Below are 24,556 nucleotides of genomic sequence, written 5' to 3' on the forward strand. Positions count from 1 at the left end.
CTTCGATTGTTGGTTTAGTGAACGTCGAATCTTAAGCGTTTTGAGCTGCAGCCAATAGCCAACGGGGAAGCCTGCTGCGTTGTCAAGGCCGCTTCATAAGTTACTGCCCTGGTCCCTGCTACTGTGAATACTCAACACCTGATCAGTGAAGATGGTAGCCTAAGGTTTAAAAAATTATAGTCCGGCTTTGTGGCTAAATGGATATAATGCTTGCCTTTGGTCCGATGGCCCCGATTCAATTCTCAGAAATAAACCCCTCGTACTCTTCCCCTGGCTTGAGGACTGGGTGTTTATGGCATCCTCGCCATGTATTTCATCTTCATTCGGTCACCACCAAATCTATACAAATGCCATGCACTATTATTATTATCATCGTCTGACTCATTGGCTGAATGGTCGGCGTTGAGGCCTTCGTTTCAGAGTCGGGTTCGATTCCCGGCCGGGTCGGGGATTTGAATCGCGCCTCATTAATTCTTCCGACCCGAGGACTGGGTGTTGGTGTTTTTTCCAACACTTTCCTCTTCATATTCAGACAACACACTAAACGACGAACCACCACAGAAACACGCAATAGTGATTACAGCCCTCCATATAGGGTTGCGTCAGGAAGGGCATCCGGCAGTAAAACAGGGACAAATCCACATGTGCTACACAGTTCGCACGCGCGACCCCATAGATGTGGGAAAAGTGGTAGAAAAAGAAAGATTATTATTAAATTAAAATTTTGAATTTTACAACATTACCAGCGGTCGTACCCATCGTTCACTGGTTTCTCAGCTCCCTCGGGAGATCACTGGTGGTGTCCGACCGACGATCACGGGCTCGATTCCAACCAACAAAAGAGAACACTAAATTTGAAATATTGCATTTCATTTGAGCACATCTACTGTACTGTTACCTATAAAAAGAAAACTGTATTGCTCCTATAACATCTGCCTTGCTGTGTCATCTTACAAGGATGTAGAAGTAAAGTGAAATATCAGCACTCTGTTATCTATATTAAGTCAGAAGGATGAGGTGAGAAAGTACATACGATGAGAAACGCACGGTTGATAGATAGTTAGGCTAGTACACATCAAGCGACAAGTTAGTCCCAGGGATGTCCTGCGACATTTCTTCCGTGTTTGGGACTGTCGCGATACAAAAGTTGCATGTCGCAGGTCTCCCATTCGAAATGGGATGCATGATACAAATGTTGCGCAACATGATGTAGTCTGGACGCGTCGCGAGACTAAGTCCCGGGCACGCCGATGCTAGTGTGCAGGTAGCCGCCACGTGTTGGTGTTGTGTTTCGTGTTTTGTTGTTTTGCGACGGAAACTACTCTAAAAATCATTGAGGATTTACACACCCTCCCTCGTTTTTGGGATGTTATGTCTACCGAGTATAAAAACCGGGACGAAAGGAGGGAAGCAATGGAGTCTCTGGCTAAAAAGTTCACTATGTCCATTCACGAGATGGAGAAAAAGATTCACAACATTAAGAGCACATAAAGCAATTTCTTGCACCATTTCGCGCCGTTTCCTGTGGTGCAACCGGCTCTATAGATGTGGACGCAGGACATTGTTTCGCAACAGTCTAGGGACAGTGTCTGGCAACTGTCCCCGTACAATGTCCCGCAACTTTGTCGCTAGGTGTGTACTAGCCTTTAGCATTGGCGATATTGGCGATCTGACGGACCGAAGCCTAGCACACCTATCCCTCCGGTCCCCACACATATCGGACATACAGCAGCAATCCGCGCGAGGAGGGTCGAGGGGAAAGGAACGCAGAGCCTGATGCCTTGCTCTCAATAACACGTGCGACGTTTTTTCTCATTGATTTCAAGTTTTGTAAATGGAATAATGTGTCAGTGGTTACGTTATAACGTTCTTTAGCTTTCCATTGTTCTCATTTGAGGTTTGAGCTTTTTTTTTTTTTTTTTTTTTTTTTTTTTTTTTTTTTTTTTTTTTTGCAAGTTGCTTTACGTCGCACCGACACAGATTTATGGCGACGATGGAACAGGAAAGGGGTAGGAGTGGGAAGGAAGCGTCCATGGCCTTAATTAAAGTACAGCCCCAGCATTTCCTTGGTGTGAAAATGGGAAATCACGGAAAACCATCTTCAGGGCAGCCGACAGTGGGATTCGAACCCACTAACTCCCGAATACTGGATACTGGCCGCACTTAAGCGACTGCAGCTATCGAGCTCGGTGGTTTGAGCTTCACCGATAGCCTTGGTAGCCCTCAGTATACGCCACTGCCACGTTATCTCCAGCCTGTTGTAAGACGGGACTGAACGGGGCCCCAAGGGCTCTTAACTTGGCAGCGTGGGTTGGCGACAACAGGGCCGATGGTGGTGGTGGTGGTGGTGATTATTGTTTTAAGAGAAAGTACAACTAGGCAACCATCCTCTATATAACACTGATCAGAGTCAAATGGAAGGGATCTGATTCTTCGACAAATGAAGGTATCGGCCAAAGAAAGACAAGGGACATCAAGGGCGTTTTTTAAATTTTAATTTCGTGTGGCTATTTCTAGCCGAGTGCAGCCCTTGTAAGGCAGACCCTCCAATGAGGGTGGGCGGCATCTGCCATGTGTAGGTAACTGCGTGTTATTGTGGTGGAGGATAGTGTTATGTGTGGTGTTTGATTTGCAGGGATGTTGGGGACAGCACAAACACCCAGCCCCCGGGCCATTGGAATTAACCAATGAAGGTTAAAATCGCCGACCCGGCCGGGAATAGAACCCGGGACCCTCTGAACCGAAGGCCAGTACGCTGACCATTCAGCCAACCAGTCGGACATCAAGGGCGTGAAAATGAAAGATTCCATAGGCCTCGAGTGCTCTAATACCGTTGGGGTCGAAAAAGAACAAGTGTTGACCAAGGGAGGTCGCATAGGATAGATGAAAGTGAGGAGCCCTTCACAAGTAAGTGAAAGCAATACCAGGACTCAGCTGAGCGTCCCATGGTTGCCAACCCACGCTCCCAAGTTGAGAGCCCCCGGGACCACTTTTAGTCGCCTCTTACAACAGGCAGGAGATACCATGGGTGCTATTCTACTGCTCTCACCCACGTAACTATTACTAACACAAAATCTAAAGTCAAGTTCAAAGGGAAATTTTCTGAGTCATTTCTCACAAAACAGGTTTACGACAGGTCGAGTACCTGTTTAACTGTGCCTCGGAATATTTGAAGAGAATGGCACAAGGATAACCCGAAGAACATAAAAACTGGAAGGTTCAAAGACAACATAAACTTAAATTGCCTGGGATTCGCCGATTACCTTGCTACAACAAAATAAATCACTACAGGAAATAGCGCAGAATATTGGCCTTAGAATATCCTTCAAAAAGACAGAAATCATGTTAACTGACCAATCACTCATAAATAAAATAACAACAGTAGAACAAGAAATCAAAATTGTTGACAAATTTAAATATTTAGGAGAAATAATAGCATATAACCTTGAGGAACTAGTTAGAGAATGGAACAAAAATATGAAGAGTGGAATTAGAAGAACCTTAAAATCAACTGTATTGTTTTTGCAGATGAAACAATGGAGGAAGCAAGGGAGTAAATCCTTGAACTAGAGAAACAAGCAGCTAAAATAGGTCTTCACATCTCGTTCGAAAAAACCAAATTCATGACAAACTTCAAACACCCCACATAAATACCTCGAAGTCCAAGAACAAAATACTGAAACAGTAAAAGAATTAAAATATCTCGTAGAAAGGATTAGCTTCAATGGTGTGGAATGCAAAGCAATGGAATCCAGGAAAAATAAACTTGAACTGGCCTTCCAACTAACAAAAGATACACACAGCAGGAACACTAAACATCAATTTCAAAGGTCAGATGGAGAAACTTGAGCTAAAAGAAAGGAAAATTTTAAGAAAGATCATAGGTCCAAAATTTCAGGATAATAATTAGTAAGATAATATACCGGTACATCCATGAAACATTCTACAAGAAATTTGAAAAACCCTCAGATACTGTGCAAAAAAGGATAATTTTTTATGGTCATCTTCTCAGACTGAACTCTAATAGATTAACCAAACAAATCTTTGACTTCATCTGTAACCACAAAACCCAACTGGTTTAAAGAAACTGAAAGAGACCTAGTAGAATTAAAAGTTACAGAAAATTCAATTGAACAGCTAAAGTAATAACTAAAGATGAAAATATAAGGTTCGGAGACAAATCAACATTAAAAACCAAACCTGTTATCTCGGAAGACGAGAGGAAACGAAGATCAGAAATAATGAAGAAACACTGGGCACTAAGGAAAGAACAACACACAGAAAAATGATTGATTCATCATACCCTAAAGAGGGTGAAACGAAAGAAGAAGAAGGAAAGCAGACATGGCATAATAGGGTAAATAAACTAACCAGAGCACAATATATTACAAAGAACACGAACAATAAAAAACGCCTCTCAATAACCACAAAATAAAAAGTTCCACTACCACAAATAACATACGCTAGTGAAACCATTTTCAAAAGAAGTAACACTGCACAAATAGACACATTATTCAAGATTAAAAGAAGAAGAGGGGCTGCCTGGGCGAGGCAGTAAAGGCGTTCGCGGTTCATGCAGAAGGACGTGGGTTCGAATCCCTGTCAGGAAGTCGTAAAATTTTAGAAACTAGATTTCCACTTCCGGAGGAGCACATGGTCCTGAGGTTCACTCAGCCTATACCAAAAATGAGTACCAGGTTAATTCCTGGGGCCTGTTTCATAAAACATCTTTCACTAATATTATTAGTAAGAAACCAATAATATTAACTAATAATTATAGTATTATGTTTCATAAAATTATTAGCTAATAATATTAGTTATTAGTTTATGAGTCGAAATTATTAGTAGATGTTCCTAATAATATTAGTAAATTGTTTCATAGACAACATGACTAATAAAAGTTACTCATATTATTAGGGTTATTTCGATGAGTGTATTTTGACTCATAATTCATATTATTAGTGAAACCAAAGTGAGCATTATTTTAATATTTTGGCATAAAATCATGAAGATCACTGAAATGGTCGACTCTCATTCAAATAGTGATAAGGAACGAGTGTAGGTATTCACCGTTCAATAAACGTTACGTCAAAAACAGCCTGTACTGGAATATAACAAACATATGAATACAATGGGAGATTTAGGTTAGATTACAGAACTACTGAGTATTTGCTTGATAGGATTGGTAATAGAACGTTTCACTGCAAGGAATGAAGCATAACCTTACAATAGCAGCTTCGCATTGCACTCCACCGGTTGGTACCGTAGTGATACACAGTATCATTGTGTTTCTCTAGTGCAGTTCTGCTCGGACACTCCAGGTATCCTTTAAAATCTTGGCTTGTATCACAAATAAACCAAGATGATGCTGGTGATGATTATTGTTTTAAGAGGAAGTAGGCTACAACTAGGCAACCATCATCTATAATAACACTAATCAGGTAGAAAAATGGAAAGGATCCGACATTTAGAAAAATGAAGGTATCGGCTACAGAAAGAGAAGGGCCACGATGGGCGTGAAAATGAAAGACTCTCTCGGCCTCGCAACCTAATACTGTTAGGGTCGGAAAAGAACAAGAGTTGAACAAGGGAGGTTAGAAGGGTAGATGAAAATGAACCTGGCAGAAGTAAGTTAAAGCAATGGCAGGACTCATCTCAATGCCCCATGTTTGCCAACATGCGCTCCCAAGTTGAGAGCCCTGGGACCCCTTTTAATCGCCTCTTACGACAGGCAGGGGATACCGTGGCTGTTATCCTGCTGCCCCCACCAATAGGGCGTAGTAAACAAAGATTTTGAGTCCATCTCAGAGATTTTTAAGAGCACATGAAATAAAAAAGTAAAAGGAACAAGGAGAGTTATAGTGTGCAAAAGGCTGCGAATAGTTGACGCTTTAACTCAATCACTTTCTGCAAAGTAACTTTCTTCTCTCACATTATTTTCACTTCTTTTATCCATTTCCACATGTATCTTATTCATAACAACGAAAATATCAAGTGAGCCTTTTGAACATGTGGATTAATAGTCAGTTGTAGTCAAGCATTAGCCTACTGCGAGGAACAAACCCAAACCAAGAACATATGCAACAGACCGATTCTAACCTCCATTTGTATCAGCTGACTAATGAACTAATATTATTAGTGAAGATATTTTATTAGTCATGTGTAACTCTTTATGAAACAGAATTTGGTTAACTAATAATTATTTTTATGAGTTCTAATATTATTAGCTAATATTATTAGTTAGTTTTATGAAACAGGGCCCTGGGGGCGAAGGCGGCCGGGCATAGAGCTAACCACTCTACCCCATCAAGTGCCGAGGTTATGGATAGTGGAAGCCTTTACCTTCCACCCCTCCAAGGGCCTTCATGGCCTGTAAGGAGATGACTGAAGAGAAGAAGAATCAGAATGTGCATAAACAAAAACTACCATGAAAATGGACAATGGTCACTAGCTTGTATTGAAACAGTCTACAAGGAAATGGAACCAGTAAGGAACACAATCAGGAAGAAACAAATCTCATTCTTTGGACATCTACTCAGGACTCCATAAAACAGGATCATCAGCAAAATTATTGAAAAATTATGGAACAGTAAGAGCAACATTAGCTGGATTACAAAAATCAAGGAGGATATTAGGTAACTACAAATTACAATAGAAGATTTAAAAAACAAAACAGACAGAATCAAAAACTTACGAACAAATAAAAACCAGACTACAAACCAGGATCAGGATCAACAGACGGACAATGGGACGGGTGATTTCAGACGAAAGAAAGATCCAAGAGAATGAAGAAGTATAGCTCTGACAGAAAACTGAAGAACCCTTTTTACAAAATTGACTAAAGTGGTCCAAAAGAGGCCATACAATGTAAATAGAGAAAGAATGCAACACTTCTGGTCTGCAAAAAAGCTTCCAGAAATGCCTCTCTAATGGCCCTAAATAAATAAATATAAAATAAAAAAATAAAAAATAAAATAAATAAATAAATAAATAAATAAATAAATAAATAAATAAATAAATAAATAAATAAATAAATAAATAAATAAATAAATAAATAAATGGTTTTACTAAAGTGAGAAGACATCTCAGAACTAGCACTGTAAAAAATGAAAATTAACAACTTCAAGGGCTTCCACAAAGAACACAAAACAGGACAAAGGATGGACGAGGAAAGAAGACAGTTTGCCAGAGAAAGAATGCACTGATTCTGGGCTGAAAAAAATTTCCAAAAATGTATTAACTGTTAGCCTGATTGACATGGTCTTCAAAGGCCCTAAAAGAATTTTTAAAAATACGTCCCAATAACTACTTGTATGGTTTTTGAAAATTCTGAGATGCCGGAATTTCGTCCTGGAGTTCTTTTACATTTTTGAGCATCTTCAAATACCGCCTGAAAACAATGATCCTGAACAGTTGAAAGAGAGAAACGAGCAATACACAGAAAGTATGAAGACTATTACACGAAAAAATTTATCTCCCTTATATGGAACTCAAAAGTTTGAAGTTTATGATCTTGTTTCTGAGAAAGAGGAATAGTCTCAGATTTCTTTAAAAAGTTTGAACTGGAAAGAACTATTAGGCATCTGTGAAATCATCTTAATAGATTGTATCAAAATCATCAATCACCATTTATACGGGACTTAAAATAAACTCTAGAGATCAAATATAAACCTATTTGTAGTTTCAAACTGTATCAAATTTTAGTTTTCTCTTCATTTTTAGATATTTACAGATCAGTAAGCTGTGTAATACTGCATTTCCTGAATGGAACAGCCTCACTATTGTTATTTCGTCTCGGTGTTTTCCAAATTTTATACGTTCCCCATCGCCAGATGTTTCATTCCAGGCTTGTGTCAATGTTAAACACCTGTCTATGTCATATGTTACGTACACATGTTATGTAACCTTCTTAGACTGATTCGGATGGTTCGGTCAGCTTCTGCTTCGAACGCTAGCGCTGTGCCATATCCAGGGAGCCATCTGGTGATGAATGAACGTACCATTTCCACTTCTATTATAATGTTCTAAATTTCAAAAAGTCATTGTTAAAGAAGCCTTTCTCATGGACAGTCAAGATTTTCTTCTGTTGACGCAGAGCACAGTTCTCAGTGAAACGTTAAGAAATTTCACCTTATTTTCTTGACACGGCATAAGCCTCAAAGCCTATACAGTATCATGTCTGTATGTAGGGGCCATGAAAGCATCAATAGTAGCCTCACTTTATTTCTGAATAAAGTTGTTTCTCTGTATGTTCAGGAACAGAGCATTTAAGGGGTATTACTAATGCATTAAAGACATAGCAACAATGTAATCTCTTTCTGAACTCCCACTTACATACACTTATTTGTTCCTTTCCAGTACTTAGATGTAAGCCATACTGATCTGTAATGCTAGTTCATACAGTAGAGTAAATACCTGAAAAGTCTTAAAGCTAATTTTTTGAATTGCTCTACTGGTGAAAAAAAAAAAAAAAGAATATTCAAAGCCCTCATCAGGAACTTAGACTTTTTGTTAGGAATTGCTAGGCAGGCAATAATTCCATTGTGGATATTTATCTCCCATATGCAGTTGTCAGACTGTGCTTCTACTAATGAGCTTCTGATAAATTCGAACTGGGGACACATCTCTGATTTGGATTGCACCAAACTCCATCGCACCTTCAAATCATTTTTGCTCGGCCGGGTGGCTCACCATCTATAACTTAGCTTCCCGCCGATTCAATCAGTATACTGGGCCAACACCTAGTTGGTAGTCAGCCTCCCCAGCACCATGTCTAGCTGCGTGCTCCATGACATCGATCCCGTCCTCCCTGACCAGGACTTACTTGCCAAACTCCAACTGGCACACGTCCCAGCCCGAAGTGTCTCAAGGATACTGCAAGACTTTGTTCCTACACGTCGGGTCCTGCTACATCTCCACTCAGCTGACGCCGTTTCACATTTTCTCGCCAGCGGAATCTACTTGGACCTCCAGATCCATCGAGTGACGTCTTGTCCTTCGTACTTTGCCGATGAAGCACCACCACAGTGGACTCTGTCCCAACCATCTTCCTCTCATTTCTACACAGCTCCCATCACCACCACCGTCACAACGACCACCACGCCCTCCATCCCTCTCTATCCTTCTGTCCCAGTCACAACTGTTATAACATGTCATCCTTCTCCTCTCATGACTTCTTTCCTCCCTGTCTGCCCTACCCCTGAAGGACCTCAACACCCGAACCAGCCCACTGAGACATCTCCGTCTACAGCTGCAGCACTGTCTTCGTCACCACCATCTATGCACGCCGCCGACGCAGCAGCCTCCGCCGCACCACCATCGACGCAGTCCTCATCGACCTGTCACACCATGTACAGTTGTGTGATACGCGGAGTGGATCCTGCTCTCTCAGCTCGAACGATTCTCCAGGAACTTCAAGCCGAAGGCGTCCCAGTCCGTCGCGTCTTTCAGATCAAGAACTCATCCGGCCCGACGTATATGGTCCGCGTACACCTTCCAACTACCGAAGATGTCCAACGACTTATTGCCAATGGAGCTTACATCTATCGCCATCGTCATAAAGTTGAGCCCTCTCTCTCCCCCCCTCAACCTATTCGCCAACATTTCAACCCACCATATTGCCGCCCCTGGCCAGCTCGTCCCTTCCAACCTAGTCCACCCGTCTGCCCACGCCTTTCCCTACCTAGTTTCTTCCATCAACCACCTCCAATGCTAGATATCATCCGACTCTTCATCACTTCCCTCAACAATATCACAACAATTCTGCAACTCCTCACATTCCATTTCCACCCTGCTACATTCATTTAAACTTCACTCCTAGAGCACAATTCCCATCATTCCCAACTCCCCAGCCAAGAAGACCCACCGTTACTTCACCATGAATTTTCACATCGCTATACCCATCTTCCTCTTCTATCACACCTTCTACTTATTTTCCCTTCTCCCGGCCCGAGAGATCACGACACGATCTAGGGAGCCCGCCCCTGCTTCGGATGGGGAATGAAAACCTCTCAAGCAAGCAATTCAAACTGGTCGTCTCTACAGTGGTACAACCTCATAATTTTTGTTTGGCCGGGGTGCCATATCATCTCTACCTCAGCACCTCGCCGAATCGCCAAGACATAGGCTGGCCCCAAGTTGGTGGACGGCCGTTCCCAGTCATATACTCCTGCGTCATTTGTGACGTCGACCTCACTCTCTCGGACGAGGATATTTAAGCTGACCTCCGCCCGAGGGGGTGTCTCCTTTGTTCAACGTCTCTTTTTGCGGCTCTGATCCTGCACAGGAGGTCCTCCTCTACTTCAACTCAACCACTGCCCGCCTCTCCGTTCAAGAACATGGAGCGATGATCAATCGCCACCTCCATCAAGTGATACCTACACCGCCCCACCTTCAAGACAACTCCGACACCGATGAAGAACCTGTAGTGTGTAATGTCCAACCGCCTCCTCTGTCTTCCTTATCGCCATTAGCTACATCTTCCATGCCCACTCCCGTATTGGTTCCCATCTCTATTACTCTTTCATCCACACTACCTGTCCCTACTACCACCACTACCCCCACTATCACCACTTCTGTGCACATCTCTCTTCTCCATTCTCTTACCACCATGACTTCGTCCTATCCTACCCCCCAACTGATCACTTCTCTCCCCACCCTTCCCACCACTGCTCTACCACCTCAACTTTCATTGACCAAGCCATCTGCCAAGGGATCTTCCACCGCTCCTCCAACGACAGTGGTACTGCCGCCTTAGGCACCACCGCGATCTCTCTTCACTTGCAGCTGTGTCATCAGAGGCGTGGGTCCCAGCATTGCGTCTGCCATCATAGCTCAAGACTTTCACCGGGCAGGCATTCCAGTACAACGGGCATTCCGTATATACAATGCTGATGGACCTACCTTCCTGGTACGGGTACAACTACCAACCTCTACCAACGTCCAGCGCCTTATCGATCGCGGCATACACATCTATGGTCGCCACCATCGCGTCGAACCCTCCCATTCTCCTCCCCAAACCCTCCACAGTCCTCCTACATATCGCAGTCGCCCCTGGCCTAACACTCCACCTCCACTGCCCCGTCCTCATCTTCGTTCATCTTCAGTCCCACCTCCACCACCCTACGTACCCCCACCTCCACCTCCTCCTAACTTCCCCTGCCTTCTCCTCACTTCCTTTGTTCACTTCTCCTCTTTCTACCATATCCTAGCCTAGCATCTTCTCCCTAGCACCCCCATATAACTCATTCTATTTATACTCTGTACTGTCAATATTCTGTATTATGTCTCTTTTGAATAAAGTTCCATCTCCGCTGCACTACTTAGCCAAGAGGTCAATTCTCCTTTTTCATCCAAGCTTTACACCTCTCCTTCATTTAACACTTCTCCTTATCCCCGTCACCTCTCCTGGCCAGAGAGAGGGCGTAACCCTCTAGGTGACCCGCCCCACCCCTTCAGGGTGGGGAATGAAAACATCTTCGAACTAATGATTTGAACTGGTCGGTAGATGCAGAGTGGGTCTCGGCCCATAAGTGGGCATGGCTGGTCCGTGGTACAACAGCTCTGCACTCTGACTGGCCAACCAGGCAGAGGTGGTGTGGCCACGGCTCAACCATGGCTCTATGCCTCTGCATTTGGGAGATGGGGACAGGGCTGGACCTCACAGCTGGGCCCAACTGTTGGCTATCCTGAGAATGGTTTTCTGTGGTTTTCCATTCTCCTGCACTAAGGCGAATGCCGGGACAGTTCCTAGTACAGTCTACGGCCGCCAACCCTCTCACCTTCCCAGAGCATCTCCTTCACCGCAATAAATCTCCTGGCCTGAGAGAAGGCGTCACCGTCTAAGAGGCCTGCCTCTCCCTTCAGGGAAGAATGAAAACACTTTAGTAGTAGTAGTAACTCGAACTCTGTATAACTCAACATATATATAATTGTATTATTTTTATATTCATTTGCAGTTTAAACTAGTAACTCCTGTATATATTGTAATGCAGAATGTAATGAACTCTGTATAGCTCAACCTATATATAACTACAGTGTAACCAAATTGTATAATTTTTATATTCATTTGCAGTAGAAAGTAGTAATTCCTGTATATATATTGTAAGGTAGAATGTAATGAACTATGTACATACTTCATCCTATACATAACCACTATTGTAATTAACATGATCAACACTCACTTGTATCCCCCACCCCCATGGGCGCAACAGCCCCGAAGGGCCATGACCTACCAAGCAACTGCTGCTCAGCCCAAAGGCCTGCAGATTACAAGGTATCATGTGATCAGCACGATGGATCCTCTTGGCTTTATAGACCAGGAACGCCATCTCACCGTCGCATAGCTCCTCAATGGTAATCACATAGGCTGAGTGAACCTTGAACCAGCCCTCAGATGCAGGGAAAAATCCCTGTCCTGACCAGGAATCAAACTTGGAGCCTCCGAGTAAGAGGCAGGCATGCTACCCCTACACCGCAGGGCCAGCCTCGTTTGTATACATGATCGTATATATAACGATATAAGTTTAAATGAACTGCAAAACTTCCTGTACCTCTGATCACAATAATGTAACTATCAAAATATGTAACATAAATTGTGTCCAACAGCAAGAAAATGAGGCAATGAGAGGTCGCCTTCCTCTACCAAGTCAAACCACATCACCCATTACCCTACTCTTGCAATCCCCCAAACCTGCCGAATCTCCTGGCCAAAGAGAAGGCATCACCTTCTAAGTAGCCTGCCCCTCCCCCCCTTGAGGAGGGAAATGAAAACCTTTGTCAGCCAGTCATTCACCTGAATACACCCCAGCATCAGTGGGCAGGGCTTGATACATCCCACTCTCATGAGTATAGTGTCAGGCCTAAGACGAAACGCTGGTTTATAGAGCAAATGCCTAAGAAGCCTTACATCTAATATTTTTAATTGCTCTATTGGTGCAAAAAAAAAAAAAAGTCTAAGTCCCTTTTGGGGAACTTAAACTTTCCATTTCCAATACTGACATAGTCACATTAAGTTAATCAACAAGCTTGTTTTCTAATGTCACCTGTGATGATTTCAGACATTGGGACAACACAGTTCTGGTCATGGTAAGGTTCTTATAGTTTGCCTGTTAGTGTAACTGGCCGGCCCCATGATGTAGGGGTAGCGTGCCTGCCTCTTACTGTGAGGTCCCGGGTTCGATTCACAGCTAGGTCAGGGATTTTTACCTGGGTCTGAGGGCTGGTTCGTGGCCCACTCAGCCTACGTGATTACAATTGAGGAGCTATCTGACGCTGAGATAGAATTCCCAGTCTAGAGCGCCAAAAAAATGGCCAAGAAGATTCATCGTGCTGACCACAGGACACCTCGTAATCTGCAGGCCTTAGGGCTGAGCAGCGGTTGTTTGGTACGCCGTGGTCCTTCCAGGCTGTTGCACCAAGTGGTTTGGTTTTTGGTTAGTGTAACTATAATATTCTTGGCCCTTAAGTCCTCAGGTAAGAAAACTAGCAGGAGCAAAATAAGTCTAGGAAACAGAATGAGAGCAGCGACCCTGTGGATATAGAAGAAAAACATGAGTCCAAAATTCTCCGCTGCAACCTTCATCAGTGGAGGATAGAATATTAATGGTCATTGTTGGCAAGTAGACACTGTTGAGGCGAGGTTCGTGGAAAGGGGGAAGACACACAAGAAAATGGAAAAAAGGATCTGTTATCTAATGTTAAGGCTGGGTACTTCCCTGGACCTGAGAACTAGTTGATATCCAACTCCACAATCTCTAAGGGTGAGACGTTGGGAAGTAGGGTGTGAATGTTTGAGGACTAAGCTTGAAACATTCATCAAACGTGGTTTGATGGTGCCTGGTGTGAATGGGGACAGGAAGACCTATGCTAGGGGGTTTTACAGGTACTGCAGTGGATCCATATATGTTTAGCTAGTGTGCTGCTAGTTAAGCCAATGAAGAAAGCTGGGCAAAGTTGGCTCCATGTGACATTTGGCAATCAAATTCCTGGAAGAGGTTAACTGGGGTCTTCTAGTTGGACATAGCAGGACCTGGGGTTAGTTTTCTACATCTAGATCTCTTATCTCTCTAGGTAATTCTTCCACTGATATTTTCATTCTTCAAAACCTTCATCCCTGTGATTAGCATTAAGACAGGATGGCTGCCCAGGCATACTTCTTCTTAAAGCAATAATCCAGTCAACAAACGAAACATCATATACACAGAAGTATCACCGAGTCTTATCACAGAGAACTCTAGAAGTATTTACTCAGGGCACTGATTAAGGATCTGATAAGACACTGTGTTTGAATAAAATGACGTTGCAGAAGTACTTATTTAGTTACTGTCACACGAACACGTTGTCGAGAGATGGTGACCTCCATGCTAGGTCTGAATGGCAGGGGACAAGGTCCATGTCAATAGCGGTAAGAAGATACACAATATGCTCATCCTGTCTGTAGCACATAACTACACGTTCACCTACAATGATACAAAAATGTTCAAAAATGTAACAAAAGTGTAGTTGAACGATTGGCTTAAGGAGGGAGATACACCTTTTGTTAGCTTAAATTTAATAAATTCAAATTTTGATCGCTCAGTAACTGCTAAAGTTCACAGAATTAAGACATACTCAACGTCATTTGTGAAATAATATTCAGGTTTTTAAAAAGCCAAGTAATTATCTGTAATTTTAAAAATCAACTTTGATCCTGTAAATGATTAAGGGGGGGGGGGGGGAGGGGTTTCCATACGGCAGTGTTATTGGTGGTGATGTAGTGATGACAACCAGGCAACCATCCTCTATATACTGTAACACTGATCAGAGAGAAAGAATGAAGGTAATGGCCAAAGAAAGACTAGGGCAACGGTGGGTGTGCAAACGAAAGACTCTCTAGGCCTCGATGCCTATTACAGTTGGAGTCAAAAAAAGAACAAGAGTTGACCAAGGGAGGTCAGATAGGATAGATAAAAGTGAGGAGCTTGGCACAAGTACAGTAAATGGAAGCAATGTCAGGACTCAACTAAGGGCCCATGGCCGCCAACCCACGCTCCCAAGTCATGAGCCCCTTGGGTCCCTTTTAGTTGCCTCTAATGACAGGCAGGAAATGATGTGGGTGTCAATCTACTGCCCCCACCCACAAATTGTGAAACATGGACCCTCTATTGTCAGAGATATCAAAAAGCTAGAGTGTTTCCATGTGCAAAAACTTAGATCCATCTTGAACGTCAAATGGGAGGACCTCACCAACCTTGCAGTTCTTGAGAAAGCACATGCTATAAGCATTGATGCTACCATTGCTGGCCACAGTTTCAGATGGATAGGGCATGTCCGTCGCATGAGTGAAACCAGGCTTCCTTGTCAATTCCTGTATGGTGAACTCTGCTCTGTCACAAGACTTCATGGAACCCCTTTGAGGGGTTTCAAGGGTCCGCTAAAGCATCTATGAAAAGAGCTGGAATTAACACTCAATCCTGGAATACGCTTGCTGAGAATCGTATACTTTGGCGCCACATTGCTTTTACATCAGTTACGGTGTTTGAAGACGAACTACGATGATGTGAAGAGGATGAATGACAAGCATGGAAGCTTTGTCAAGCTCAGCCCTGCCCTCCCCTGTGATATGTGTGGACGTATGTTTCATACCAAGATTGGGATACTAAGTCATATGAAACATATTCACAAATCATTATGAGTGTGAAAATGTAAACTGCTGAAGAATAAATTCACTCGGATACGAGGTGCAACCGGCGATGACGATACATATACAGTATATAAAGGATACGAGCAAGGAACTGGTATCACAGATAAGACTTTCTGCAAATGATGTTATACTGTAAAGAGTAATAAATAAGTTACAGGATTGTGAGCGACTGCACAAAGACCTTGACAAAGTTGTGAGATGGACAGCAGCCAATGGTATGAAGGTAAACGTGGTGAAAAGTCAGGTTGTAAGTTTCACCAAGTAAAAGTCCTCTCAGTTTTAATTCCTGTGTTGATGGAGTGGAAGCACCTAGGTGTTAATACAGTTGAACCTGCCCTAATGGACACCTTTATTCAGCAGACACCTCCCTTCGGACACTTTTCCACGGAAACAATCTCATTTTACATAAGACACATGTCTTTGCAGGGAAACGCTCTAGCTTTTTGATATCTCTCTTTTTTTTTTTAATGCTAGGGGCTTTACGTCGCACCGACACAGATAGGTCTTACGGTGACGATGGGACAGGAACGGCCTAGGAATGGGAAGGAAGCGGCCGTGGCCTTAATTAAGGTACAGCCCCAGCATTTGCCTGGTGTGAAAATGGTAAACCACGGAAAACCAGCTTCAGGCCTGCTAACAGTGGGATTCAAAACTACTATCTCCCGGATGCGAGTTCACAGCTGCACGCCCCTAACCGTACGATCAACTCGCCCGGTCGAGCAAAAATTGTGAGTGGGCCAATGTTACAAGGAAAAGCAGGAGAAATCGCAAATAACCTGAAAGTTGAAGTTAATTGAATGAATAATTTGTGTCCCCCGCTGGGTCATTATCCCCTTTTCAAGAATATTGCAGTAAAGAAAAATGTATTAAATTTGTACACCCAGCTAAATGAATTTGAAGAATAATGATTAAAAATAACTAGTGGAACTGCGCTGCTCTGCAGCATTCGTTGTAAATCGGTCAGATAACACGTTTTGATATGCCTGTCATAGTCATACTGTTCTGCCTGTCCTTTGCAATAGTTTTATGAACGTTTAATACCAGTGTACTGTATTTTATGCTTGACGATGCCGAAATATAAATATTATATGCCAGAAAGCTGAATCTTAATGAGGCTCATAGTTCAAGTTTCATTATGATACAGGTTCTCCATCAATCAGAGTTCAGATTTTCATTATGATACAACTGTTTGACCAATTAGGTAAGGATAGCATTGCACCTGCACTCAATGCACTAGCTTCGCACTTGTTTCCAAAATCAAACATGTCGGCCACACATATTATTTGCTTTACGTCGCACCAACACAGATAGATCTTATGGCGACGATGGGACAGGAACGGGCTAGGAATGGGAAGGAAGCGGCCGTGGCCTTAATTAAGGTACAGCCCCAGCATTTGCCTGGTGTGAGAATGGGAAACCACGGAAAGCCATTTTCAGGGCTACCAACAGTGGGATTCAAACCCACTATCTCCCGATGCAAGTTCACAGCTGCGCGAGGACACACATATTAACATCAATACACCTACTTCCAATATTCCACAACCACACGGCACATTCCTGCAAACTGACTTCATCAACTGCACAGTAAACAATTTGTATTTGAAATAAAGCTAGGTTATGATAACTCTGTTCAGTAAACTCAACTGTCAAGCAACATCTCGACAGAAATTTATGAATATTTTAAATAGAGAAATAATTATTGTTGAGCATAACAGTTAGTAACAGCAACTAAGGGGGGTTCTTTGTGGAGAAAACATTACATTTTTATTCTATTTTAGCCGGCTGAAACTAGGAATTATTGGATTTTTTTTTTTAAATGTACTAGCCCCGTTATCTTATCAGCTAGCTCTTTAGTTTATTTTCTTTAATTATTAGCAGAAATACGTACAAAATGTCGTTCATTGCAGCTAACCGATTTGCATAGCGCCTCATTAAGTAGTGGAGACGTTGCATGTGCTATGAAATAGGGTAGCAGTGGTATGTCTTTTTGCCGAGATCAAGGACACTGGAGTATGATTCACCATTTGTCGCGCACATTCATCCGTCTGGCAGTCTCTTTATTGTCTGTTAGTTTCTTAGTGTGTAGTCAAATACTAATGACTTTTAATTGTATAATCACGCCGTACTTCTATTTAATTGCAATACATATGTACTGTATATTGTTCCTTTGGTGAGAGATTTGTTCTGTAGTCTAGTATTGAATCAATATCTCAAAAACTGTTATTACCGCAATTAAATTGGTAAAATCTTTACCCCTCTGTGCAAATTCTCCCAGAGAGCATAAATAATGTACCACTTTGTAGCTTTTCTTCCATTTTACATGCATTTTGTTGTCCGTAATTTTGACCCCCCCCCCCCTCACTTTTAATTCCCAGTCACTGATAACAGTTGTATGTAACTCGCCTATAATGGCAATAATTACGACACAAGTATGTTTATAAAATGAGCGAAGCAAGTTTTATAATTTTCATTGCATAATGTACTATTATAACACTTCTTTTCATACAGTATTCACTATGCTGCAACCAAATGGGCGTATCTGGATCTTAACATTTTCAAACAATCTTGCCCAAGACTTCAAAGACACTCACTTTTTCAAGAGGTTGTCCCTGCGCTTTATTACTGGTAATGGTCATACAGAAGGCTACTCAACTTGGTAACTTTCCATCAGTGCACAAATCAATGTTTCCTATTGGCAGCATGTAAGTTATTAGGAAAGTTCTGACAACTGTTGAGTATGTTAAAAAGCTGGAGGAGGTCAGAGAATCAAAGAATACATAGCATAGAATAATATTCTTCCATGATCAGAGGAAGTGTATACTCTCTGGCTTGACTGGTAATACTCAAACATGGCTGCATGCAATGACATTACTAAGGATGAAAATCATATCATTGGATCAGAATATTAACGAAAGTGTTAGTCGCTTAGCAACCCGCTAACTATAGAATGTACTGTGGGTTAGGGTAAGCCTTCGCTTGCAATTATTGGAGTGATCATTTAATGATTTGATTGTATGATTACTCAAAGTTGGCTGAACTTAGAAACCCTCAATGTCTCATGATTCACCAGCAGATAATTCCGGAGAGAATAAAACAATAATGAAGCAAATTGGTCCAGTAAAGCAGATGGGCAGATTTGCCAAAACTATTTTAATAGCTCTTTTAATATATAGATGATTGTTAATAGAGTTGTGAAATTAGCCAGCACAGACATCTTCAAGGAATTGGAGAATGTCTCAGAAATGCTATACCTTGATTCATTCAATTCCAGTTCAGGTAGTTGGACTCCTGAGATTAAGAGAACAACAACTATGGGCAAAAATGTAAAATTTGTCCCATTTACGTAAAGTTCTCTCTATCTCGTTACCACTGAAAATGAGAATAGTATCCACTCTGGTATTTTCAGTTTTACTCTATGGAACTGAGACGTGGACTCTTCATGCTACCGACATTAAAAAAATGAATCAATTCTTTTGAAATGTGGTGCTGACAAAAATGTTATGCATACCTTGGACAGAATTTCACATCAATGATTCCATTATAAACCAGCTCAACCTCAGAATCAGATTATCATCAATATATAAACAAAGAGTTTTACAATTCTCTGGCCACACTATGCGACATGGGAATGACAACATAGAAAAACTGGATCATTCTTGGAATGTGCCCAGCAAGAGAGATCGTGGACGAGTTCCCACTCGATGGTTGAACATTATCAAGAGTATAACAGGGCTGAACATCTTCGGTGCAGCATGCCTGGCTGAGGACCAAGAACCTCCTCGGACACAACATTTCGTTCCAGGGAAGTTTTCCTATCCCTCTGCAAAGACTGGTTTGACCCTTTAGTCTCTAAACGATCTTCTCTCTGATCATAACTTCCATTATTGCGTAGTACGCACAGTCTTTTAGTATTTGTCAGGTTGTATCCTATATTGGCACGCGTGACCAATTGCGTGAACGATACAAGAGAGAGAGAGAGAGAGAGAGAGAGAGATCAATTTCACAACCAACAACATTTCAGTTACACTATTTTAGTGTTATCAAAGAATTTTGTCACTTAACAATTCTAGACAAGGAGAATTTGTTGAATTTTAAGAACATCACTTTGAACTCTTCCACTTCATATAAACATAAAACCACCACAACTGCAATGTTAAGGCATACCGCTTACTAACAATTATTAATATTACTAGCTGACCTGCCCCAGCTTCGCACGGATAGTCTTAGATATTAAATATCTCCCTATATACTACATTACGTAACTTTCTATCCGAGGCCAACCCTAATACATTTTCTTTGGAAGTAATACATGACAGGGCCATAGAGTTTACCATGAGAAAAACATTCAATGCTCGGGTAACCTGTAACATTTAGTTTGGCCCTGTTTTTTATTAATGGTCATACTAAAACATACTTTTTATTTGAAACTGGAGCCTTTTAAACTAAAATAGTAGGTCGGTGATTATCATTGGTATTTGAGGGATCAAAACAGTTTCACTGGCTCTACACCCAGTGAGGATCATGCACTCAAGTAGAATTTTTTTTTTAACTATTTGATTAGCAATCCTGTGCCATTGCATAATTTTGGTGTGTTTAGGTTGCAGAGCAATAATATAGGGGAACCTACCTTTAAAATCAATTTGTGGAGAGTAGTTCCAGGAGGAGTCAAATAATTTAAAAATTCAGTTGGATAATGTACTGCCTCTTCTATATCCAGGACAGTATCAAATGAACGGTTAGAATGTTCAGCAATGAATCACAATTCTACCATAGATTACAAAATTATTATGATGTGGTGTGATTTCTGAGCATACGCTGTTCTCCATTAATAGACGTTTATCTATTTCTTTGGGACCTATGTCTTTCACAATCTTGAGATAATCGTTTCGTTCCAGGGAAGTTTTCCTATCCCTCTGCAAAGACTGGTTTGACCTTTTAATCTCTAAACGGTCTTCTCTCTGATCATAACTTTCATTATTGTGTAGTATGCACAGTCTTTTAGTATTTGCCGTGTTATATCCTATAGTAGCACACCGTCGAGGCATGATGAAAGCGCAAAGGAAACAAAACCAATAACTTTATCAGACTCTATATTATTGCTCAGTTTGACCATCCACTGTAAGAGCAAAACTATATGACTTACTTGACATTAAGCATGACTTTCAGTCTCTAAACGGTCTTTTCTTTCATTACAACTTTCATTCCTATATTAGCGCAATTAAAAGGAAATAAAACCATCCTATTTATCAAAATCTACATTATATTACTCAGCGCAGCCATTCACTGCAAGATACAAAACTCATATGATGCGATCTCTTCTTATACGCAGCGCCAGCGTCAAATTCTAAGCTATACGACTTGCTTGCTTGAGGTAAACCGTGACTTTCAGTCTTATAGGCAGCATCTGCAGAAGTATCCTAGGCAACGCCATGCAGGAAAAGCATATTGCTCGTCTTAAAGATGGCTGACAGTAAGGGCAGGCTCTGTGACCTAGGCAACGCCATGCATAGAAAGTAGAGTGCACATCATCTTTGTGGTTTCTATGGTAGTGATGACAAAACAAACTGGGTGACCGTATTAATTAATACATTTCTGTAGACTTTTCAAGAAATGCAAGATTTTTCCTGTACTACTGAGACGATTTGGAAGATTTTGGTACAAATTGCACCTTTTAAGTCCCTCTGGTTTTAGAACTTGAGTTTTGTGAAACATACATGTTAGTGCTTTTTATGTATATAGATTATTGAAGGTTCACGAAGGGCTTTCTATGAACAAAAAGGTCAGTTTATAACATCAGAGTACACCTTAGAGAAATGGCCTTTGGAAATAATAAGGAATATTTATAAATACGGCAGTGTTATGTATGTACATAAAATTAATTTACCCACAACTGAATAAATAAATAGCCATGGTGACGGATTTCCAAGTTAAATACATGACAACAGTTCTATCCATTACTGTAGAGATGGTGTGGAATGTATTAATATATGAACAAGCTTGAATGGAAGTTTTAAAAGTAGAAAGGATCATAATACGAAGATAAAGTTGGAATTACAAATTGGGGCAAATATTTGTTTATAGGAAGCATTAGGGATTGATATCATTTATGAAGGGAGATGTTTGAAATTATTTAAGGAAAGACGACATAAGCAAATAATACGGAATCTGTTACTTGGGCGAAAACCTTAAATGCAGGTCAGTGGTGACAGACTGTAAGGAAATAACAGGTTAGTAAGTTGTCTGGTTAAATCAGAACAAGGTCAATACTTGTAAATCATATTACTCTCCTAATTAGACAATAAACACTGAAACAGTACTTACAAAGCAGAGGGTCTAGTCTTTCCTTGAAGCTTTTACTACGGTTTACATAAGGTCCATTTGGTGGCAAGTTGTTCACTTGCTGAGGGGTTCGAGGTTCGCACACGGTATCGTCCTCCTCGGGCCCTAACAAGGGCTGAGCGCCCGCCACTTGAACCACAGAACTCGTTGCAGAATCATTGTTTCCCATGTGTAAGAGGTTCTCCCAGCGGGAGCTGTCCCACGGTTCCGAGAATATCGTCTGAGTGTCCTCGTTGTCACTCGCACCGTGTGATGCACCGTTACGGTGTAACGATGAAGAATCTGGATTACTACTCGCACGACCCTCAACGTTGTCGTAGGAAGATATGCGGGAGCTGATGCCTGCTAGTAACTGACCATCCAGTGGAGATGTTGTTCGTCCAGCATTCGAATTAGGAGACATCATCTCTGGAGACAGGCGAAGGGATGGAAGCCTGAAAAACAAGTTAATTTTAGTTATTTGCCAGGAAATTTCTTCATAAATAAGCAATAAATTGTTCATCATTTACAAAGCTATAGTAACTGAATATAAAAGGCTACCACATATTAACTGTATCTAAGACATTACAAAGAGTGGTCAGAAAAAATATGAAACGAGTATATGAGCGTTAGAGGGTTGGTCATACTGAAAAATCATTTGAAAAAAATAATTCGACATCTTGCGCTGTTTTTACAAAAACTTTTTGCAATTGGCTTGATGTTGCACCAACACAGATAGGTCTTATGGCGACGATGGGATAGGAAAGGCCTAGGAGTTGGAAGGAAGTGACCGTGGCCTTAATTAACGTACAGCCCCAGCATTTGCCTGGTGTAAAAATGGTAAACCATGGAAAACTATCTTCAAAGCTGTTGACAGTGGGAGTTGAACCCACTATCTCTCGGATGCAAGTTCACAGGCGCGCGCACCCAACCGCATAGCCAACTCGCCCGGTTCACCAGAAAAAAAGTTTATTGTCCACCTATAATCAATACAATTTATTCTCAAACAGTTTTGACCATACACAGAGGTCATCCTCAGCTATTAATAAAAAATCTTTGCATTAGGACATAGTGACATCATAAACGAGGGGGGTGGGGGTAAACTCCTGAGTTAAGGCTACAAATAAAAACACATAAAATAAATCGTCAAGTAGATTTGAATAAAAACAGTAGGTCACAAGATTAATGACAATTAAAATGATTTCAAAACAGCACTTGTGTCGACAAAAAGATGACATTAGAGGTCAATGTCTATTAATAGTCCCATCATGGATCATAGTGAAATATGCATTACAAGAAAACTATCACAGTATTGATGAAAATAAAACTGATTAACTGTTGATGCGCCTGTCAACGCCGTATCACTGAAGGAACAATCTTCTTTTGTTACATTAAAATGAAAGATATCCTGGTGTTATGAAAGTAAGGCATTAGTAGGGGATATCCTTCAAGGTCACTGGATCTCTCCCTATTGGATACGAAAGGTCTAAGAGTGGGAGAGAAGTGGCCTCAATGAAGATACAGCCCTGGTATTTACCCTGTGTGAAAATGGGAAACCACGGAAAACCATCTTCAGGGCTGACTCATGAAGAGAGTAGCATTAACTCAGGAGGTTTAACCCCCACCCTGTTTCGTTTATGATGTCCTAATGCTAAGTTTTTTATTAATAGCTGAGGGTGACCAGTATGTACGGTTGAAACTAATACTCTTTGAGAATAAATTGTATTGATTAGGTAAACAATAAACTAAAGTTCTTTGTAAAAAGTAAGTCATATCCATCAATACGGGCCTAACTATGAAATTTATATCTTGCACTGTTGTCATTTCATCAACTGCCGAGGTTAGCCAATCAGACTGCTCGCGGGGGAATTTAAATGGGCGATGTGAAGTGGTGTTATTAAAGCTGCACATGGCTTAAGATTGGCTTAAGAGTGACTCCAAGAAATCAGCATTAAACAGAAACACAACATGGGTGTCTCCACAATGTAGTTGTTATGGTGTGATGCTGTCAGCTCAGAGGTCCGTGATCCCTCTCCTGGCGAAGTTCTTTTCTGGGATTGGTACTCTAAAGCCTGTCTTAAGCCATGTGCAGATTTAGCAATACCGCCTAGCAAAGCCTGTTTGAATTTGCCCACGAAGTGATCTGATTGGCTACCTTCAGCAACTGATGACACAGACATGAGATATTAAATTAATTTGGCTACTTGCTCAGTCAGTTATTATTTATTTAGTGTAAGACTATAGGACTACAAACAGAATTAAGAATAATGTATAATATATGTACACTATTACAGTATGATCCCAGTTACTTAATAAATAATAAAATATATTTAGAGAGATCCAAAACACCTTTAAATGACAAATTAGAGACGATGATCAACAAACTTAAAACCATAGCTGAAGAAATCACTCCAATTAAAAGGAGAAAGAAACACGCGTGGTGGAACGGGGAATGTGACAAAGCAATTCAAGCAAGGCACAAGGCATGGTTAAATGATCAACAGAGGAAAACAGAAAAATCTCGAGAAGAACTAATTAATGCCAGAAGACAAACAT

At 41.4% G+C, this 24,556-nt stretch overlaps 1 protein-coding gene across 1 annotated transcript in view; it reads right to left on the reverse strand.

The window, feature by feature from the left end:
- Positions 1–24,556, reverse strand: part of spri (sprint) — a 648,574-nt gene that overhangs the window by 141,115 nt on the left and 482,903 nt on the right. Inside the window, exon 11 of the mRNA XM_067155462.2 lies at positions 22,004–22,455. Coding sequence (XP_067011563.2) covers positions 22,004–22,455 — 452 coding nt within the window. The remainder of the gene's footprint in view (positions 1–22,003; positions 22,456–24,556) is intronic.

The sequence above is a fragment of the Anabrus simplex genome, chromosome 11 (assembly GCF_040414725.1).
Source record: "Anabrus simplex isolate iqAnaSimp1 chromosome 11, ASM4041472v1, whole genome shotgun sequence".
Lineage (NCBI taxonomy): Eukaryota > Metazoa > Arthropoda > Insecta > Orthoptera > Tettigoniidae > Anabrus > Anabrus simplex.